The sequence below is a fragment of the Erinaceus europaeus genome, chromosome 12 (assembly GCF_950295315.1).
Source record: "Erinaceus europaeus chromosome 12, mEriEur2.1, whole genome shotgun sequence".
NCBI classification, from domain to species: domain Eukaryota; kingdom Metazoa; phylum Chordata; class Mammalia; order Eulipotyphla; family Erinaceidae; genus Erinaceus; species Erinaceus europaeus.
In genome coordinates, this window is record NC_080173.1 from 5,274,866 (window position 1) to 5,281,409 (window position 6,544).

At 51.8% G+C, this 6,544-nt stretch overlaps 1 protein-coding gene across 3 annotated transcripts in view; it reads right to left on the reverse strand.

The window, feature by feature from the left end:
* Nucleotides 1–4,585, reverse strand: part of RGS9 (regulator of G protein signaling 9) — an 87,091-nt gene extending 82,506 nt beyond the window's left edge. For all 3 annotated transcript variants that reach the window (XM_060202621.1, XM_007524324.3, XM_007524319.3), the window contains exon 1: nucleotides 4,439–4,585. In XM_060202621.1, the coding sequence (XP_060058604.1) occupies nucleotides 4,439–4,495 (57 nt within the window). In that variant the 5' untranslated portion in view covers nucleotides 4,496–4,585. The remainder of the gene's footprint in view (nucleotides 1–4,438) is intronic.
* Nucleotides 4,586–6,544: the final 1,959 nt, after the last annotated feature.

Below are 6,544 nucleotides of genomic sequence, written 5' to 3' on the forward strand. Positions count from 1 at the left end.
CCAGCATTATCTTTAGCCTTGATTTGAACACATCCAGCGGGTTCTCACTAGATACAGCAAGTGCCAAGGGCTGGGCGGGGGCGCACCTGGTTGAGCGCACACATCACAGTGAACAAGAGCCCAGGTTCAAGCCCCTGGTCCCCACCTGCAGGGAGAAGGTTTCACGAGTGAAGGTGAAGCCAGGATGCAGGTCTGTCTGTCTCTCTCTCTCTCTCTCTTCCTAGCTCCCTTTTCACTCTAGATCTCTCCCTGTCTCTATCCAATAAATAAATTAATATGTTTAAAAGAATATGAAGGTCAACCAGGACTGGCTGGGGTGGTTAGCTGGGTGAGCACTGAGACAAGAACACACAGGGACCAGGTTCCTAGGGATGGTCCACTGTGTCACTGGCTAGCTGCCACCTCCTCCCCACTGGACAAGTAGTACCCTACCTCCTACTGCCACATCTCAAACAAGATCAGGCATCAGAGATGGGTGGGGGCTTGGCTAATGAGAATTTCTTTCTCTCTCTCTCTCTCTCTCTCCCCCCTCTCTGTCTTTTTCAAATTGTTACCGGAGTCAGAGACGACCCAAACTGCCCCTGTGGCTCCAGACAGACTATGACCCACATAGTCAACGACTGCCACCTCTCCAGATTCAAAGAAGGTCTCGAAACTTTACATCAGGCTCAACCTGATGCTGTTGACTGGCTACGGAAGAAGGACAAACGCTAGAAGAAGAAGAACCGGAGTTACTGTTGGGGCTCAGTGCCCACACTACAAATCTACCCCTCCCAGCAACCATTTTTTCCTTTTATTTTTTTTTTTCTATTTTATTTGATAGGACAGAGAGAAATAGAGAAGGTGATGATACCTGCAGACTTGCTTCACCACTGGTGAAGTGTCTCCCCTGCAGGAGGTGGGAGGTGGAACTCGAACCTGGGTCCTTGTGCATGGTAACATGTGCCCTCAACCACCGCCCCCCTCCCCCCCGTGTGTATCTCTACCAAGAGACTTCCTGGAACCTGAACAGAGAACTCAGCAGCCACAGCAGAGAGAAGGACCTGTCTGATTCACATCTCTCTCCCTGTTCCCAGGACCACTCTGAGACTTCCTGGGTGACTAGGTTTGCAGAGGAGATGCAGGAGGACCCTGTGTGAAATGTGTCCAGTTCTCTCCCACCAGGGGCCTTAATAACTGGCAAGTCTGCCCCATGGCTTGTCCACCCCACCTCTCTCAACAGCTCCCCCTTCAAAAGTCTTCAAAGACTCAGCATGTCTGCAGCTCTTGCCCACCTTCCAAACCGCTCCCACACCTCGTTTTCCAAACTCCATCTGAACTGGACGGCATAGTCTTAATGCCGCCAGATCTCTGTGCCTTCACATATGCCCTTCCCTCTACCTGGAACAGCCCTCTCTTGAGGCCCAGAACTCCCACTGATGCATAAGTTTGTTCCTGGCGTCATGTCACCCAGACATGTTTCACCTTCTGGAGGCCTCCACTCTACTCTGCAGACCAGAGCATTGGGTGACACTCGGGAGCAGGTCATGGTCGGCCCTGAACTTTTCCTGACTCTACACTCAGAGGCTGTATTGTGGGGGCAGTGACCTAGCCTCTCCAAGCTTCAGCTGCCTTCCCTAGAAGTGGTGCTAATAAAACCCAGGAATCCTGGGGGGGGGGGGGGGGGACAGAGGGGACCCGGAGGACTTCAGTTGGTGGTGAGAGTGGTGTTCAGACACCTCTTACAGGGAGATAAGAATCTGTACTCACATGAAAACTATCTTGTACATCACTATTTCCCTAATAAACAGAAAGACCCCTGCCAGGAACACAGCATATATCATAAATACGCATCCGGTGGGGCTGGGGAGACAGCATAATCATGCAAAAGATTTTCATGCCTGAGGCTCTGAGATCCCAGGTTCAACTCAGTACCACCATAAACCAGAGCTGAGTTAGAGCTCTGGCATTTCTCTCTCTCCTTCTCCCCACATTCTCCCTTTCTCTCTGTGTCGTCCTTTTTTATTTATGTTTTTGTTTGCTTATTTCTTTATTCTATTCTGTAGGACAGACAGAAATTGAGAGGGAAGGGGGAGATAGAGAGGGAGAGAGACAGACACCTACAGACCTGCTTCACCACTTGTGAAGCTTCCCCTCTGAAGGTGGGGGACCAGGGGCTCAAACCTGGGTCCTTATTGTGCATTGTATCATGTGCATTCAACCATGTGCCACCACTTAGCACCCCCCCCCCGTCTTTCTTTTTGTATTTCTCTCATTTAAAAATAACTAAAATTAAACAATACAAATCCACTGGGTGTTTCACTGTCTTCATTAATTACTGAATGGTAATTACACTCATGTCCATGGTCCTTTGGTGTGGGCCTTTCTCCAGAAGGCTAGCTATCTCACTCAGTTTATCTTTGAGACCTGGCCTGAAGACGTTTACTGTCACTCCTGCCCTGGGGTACTCTGTGACCTGCCCTAGGACCTGGGCACAGACAGAGGGTCCTTCTTCATGGGGCAAAGGGCAGAGGTAGTGCTGGGCATTTATATACAGTACCAGGCAGGGAAGGTATATAAATGCCTTCCACAGAGGAAGGCCCAGGGAGGGGGTGGGGAAGAAGAGCAGCCCTGCACAGGTGGAGAGGGAGGATATGAAAGGACTTGGACTTCCTGGGAAGGGGAGGGGACTTCACCTAGCTGCATGTGTGATCTTAGGTTTTTCTGGAGGGAAAGTGTGGAAGGGTAGGAGATAAAGCTCAAAAGAAAGGGGAAAGATATACAGAGGCAGGACGAAGTGCTCTGCTAAGGAGGCTGGAGAACCATCGGAGGGGTTCAGGCAGAGGTTCAGGGGTTCAGGAGGGGTTCAGCACTGGTCTGAGGAAGGAAGTGAGTGTACTCATCAAAGGTACAATGGAGGATAGCAGGCTGGGATGGGAGGAGGGAATGTGGCGGTGAGTGGAGGACACTAGTTAGAGGAGAAAAGGCTAGGTGGAGAAGGTCTCTCTGGGGTCAACAAAGGTCCCTGGGGGGAGATGGGGGCACCAAGTGCAGGAGGGGGAAGCTGAAGTCAGCGCAGCAGTCAGCAAGCTGAGATAAAGAGAGGCAAATCCACTGATCTTCTTTTAGCAACAGTAGGAAAAGAATTGCGAGGATTCTGAGGACAAGCAGAAGGTTTGAGCCGGACTAGCCTGGGAGAGGGTTTATAGCTTAGATGTCGTCTTCTGCTTGGGGGTGGGGGTGGAGGGGAAGTTGCCTATAAACTGAGTTCTGAGGTCTTGTCTGAATAACAAGACTACAGTCCTCCTCACTGCTTCGGGGATCGCCCTCAGACCTCCAATGCCCAGAACATGAGCACAGGAGTCTCGCTCGAAGCAGACTGGTCATGTGCGTCCAGCTGTCCCTGTGTGCTGGGGCTGCTGACAACCTGAGCAAAGCAGAACAGGTGGTCACTGACCACACTGCTTTCCTGAGCCCTGCCTGGGGTCACAGACTTGTCACAAAGGATTCAGTTAATTCTACTTAACAAGCTAAGTCTAAGCAGATGAACACTAACTGGGAAGAGTGGCTATAAGGTGGGACAGATGTTTGGACAGGTGACCCAGCACCTAATCCCCCTGTCTATCTTTCTGACACTGGGGACTTCAAAAGTTCAGAACAAAATGAGCCATCCCCTCCCCACACCAACACACCGCTGCACAGAGGCCCACCTCCCACATGCTAACAGAGAGGACACTCTGTGCCCAGCCACTGGGTCTGAGAAAGCCTCTCATCTCAGCTACCAGCAGAGACATGTTGAGCGTACATGTTACAATGCACAAGGACTCGTGTTTGAGACCCCAGTCCCCACCTGCAGGGGGAAAGCTTTGAAAGCGGTGAAGCAGGTCTGCAGGTATCTCTCTGTCTCTTCAGAGACATACACACACACCCCAAATAAAAGACAGAGTACTGGAAAACGGGGTTCCCTTAGTCCTACAAATCATCTTTGCGCTGACCCTCATACACACTTGACTTTAAAATTCTGCCATTTGGCATCAGAAAGATGGCAAAACCAACAAGAAAGGTCACCTAACAGGTGAGATCCCGGTACCCGGAGATTGTCTCCAATCTGACACGGCCACTGCTCCAGTGCCGCTTGGCATCCTTCTCTCCTGAGTAACAGGTTGTTCAAAGCCTCCATCCAGCAAAGCATCATCTGCGGCTTCAGAGTCCCCACTCCACGCAGATGACCCAGGTAGGTAATCATTGTAGTCTTTTAAAAGGCACAGGCACACATGCAAACACACATGTCGTTTACCAGCTCCCAGTTGCACTCGTCCCCCAACCCCACCCCGGGGTGCCCTCCGCTCCTGCCCAGACCCTTGTCCTGCGCCTTCACCGCAAATCCACTTGGCAGAGTTGGAGCCTGCGCGCCCTCCTGGCCCAGGACCCAGGGCCCAGGGGCTGGGACCAGGCTCACCTTCTGCAGAAACGCCATCCTCGGCCTGTACTGCTGGCCTTGGTGTCGGATGGTCATCTCGGAGCCCGGCTGAACGCAGAGGCAGGACTCCCGCGGGAGACGACAGGCAGCCGGCCCGGCCCGCACACGCCCAGGCGCCCGCAGCAGGAGGCGCCGGGTCGGGGCGCAGCAGCCGGGGCGCCCCTGCACTCGGGGCTCGGACACGCCCCCTGGGAGGCCCCGCCGGCCAATCAGCGGGCTGTGCTCGGGCTCATTAGCATCCGCTGCGCTTGCGCCCACGTGCCGCCGGGGGGCGGTGTGCGGCTGGGCGGGCCCCAGGTGAGACCCGCCTCTGCTGGAGGCCAGGTGGGCTGCGTGGGGGCGGAGACTGTAAACAGACCCAGTCTTGCCTTCTGGGACCCAGAACTGTCCGTGCAGCAGCGAGAAGCGGCAGCCCTCACCAGCACGGTGGGTAAGGCGGACTTTCCCACACCAGCTTGGCTGCTAGCCAGCTGGACAGCTTTTGGCCAAGCTGCTTCAGAAACAAACCTGTTTCCTTACCTTCAAAAGTGGAAATATATATTTCATAAGGGGATACAGATATCCAGTGGGGATGGGGGGCGGTGGTGGCGCAACTGGTTGAGTGTGCATGTTATAATGCGCAAGGACCCAGGTTTGAGCCCCCTCACCTGCAGGGGTAAATTTTTCCAAGGGGTGAAGCAGCGCTGCAGGTGTCTCTCTGTCTCTCTCCCTCTCTATGTCTCCCTCCCTTCTCAAATTCTGTCTCTACCCAATAAACAAATAAAAAATTTTTTTAAATTAAAAAAGATGGGAGTCGGGCTGTAGCGCAGCGGGTTAAGCGCAGGTGGCGCAAAGCACAAGGACCGGCATAAGGATCCCGTTTCGAACCCCGGCTCCCCACCTGCAGGGGAGTCGCTTCACAGGCGGTAAAGCAGGTCTGCAGGTGTCTATCTTTCTCTCCTCCTCTCTGTCTTCCCCTCCTCTCTCCATTTCTCTCTGTCCTATCCAACAACGACAACAACAATAATAACTACAACAATAAAACAACAAGGGCAACAAAAGGGAATAAATATTAAAAAAAAATTAAAAAAAGATATCCAATAGAAAGATTAATTTGTCCTTGAATAAGGAGACACCTCAGTAAATATTTAGAAATGCTTGAGGGAACAATAAATAAATAAATAGGATTGACAAGATGATGGTTTGAAAAGAAAGGCTACCTCTTTCCCATATTAGGGAGCTACTCTCTTCCCTGATCCAGCTTTCTGGTCCTTTTTTCAGCCATGACATCATCTCCCCAGACAATAATTTGGATCCACCAACATATCAGATTTCAGGCTCAGGGGCAAAAAGAAAAAGGAAAAAGGAAAACTAGTCTAGCCACAGGCCCTTTGGAATTTAACTAAACTATGCCTACTGGAGGACCCCCCACCCCCAACTCTTCATCTGCACTAGTCAGAAAGAAGTGTTTGCCTCCGGAAGGTGAAGTCAGACAAGGGTTCCTGTCCTCATGCGTCTTTGTGGTCATTCCTCTCAGAATCTTATGAGCACTATGGACACTCTCGGAAAACTTGCACACACACTCATACAACACAGACCGAGGCATGCAAACATTTCAAGGGCTTCGGGAGTGGTCCCCTCCTTTGCAGCAAGATGGAAGGGGAATCATTAGCCCTTCTTGGTTAACATTCAGACAGAGAGAAATTGAGAGGGGAGGAGAAGATAGAAAAGGAGCACACCCATTTAAGTGCACATAGAACTAAGTGCAGAGACCTGCACAAGGATCCAGGTTCTAGTCCCTAGTTCCTTACAAGCGGTGAAGCAGTTCAGCAGATGTTTTTCTCCCTCTTTCTCTGTCTCCTCCTCCCTCCTCAATTTCTCCCTGTCCTGTCCTGTCCTGTCCTGTCCAACAAAATGGAAAAATATGGCTGCCGGGAGCAGTGGATTTGTAGTGTCAGGACCAAGCTCCAGTGATAACCCTGGAGACAAAAAGAGAGAGAGAAAGGGACTCCTGCAGACCTGCTTCATTGCTCATGAAGCATCCCCCCCACCCCCCGCAGGTGGGGACTGGGGGCTCCAACCCAGGCCTTTGCATATAGTAATGTG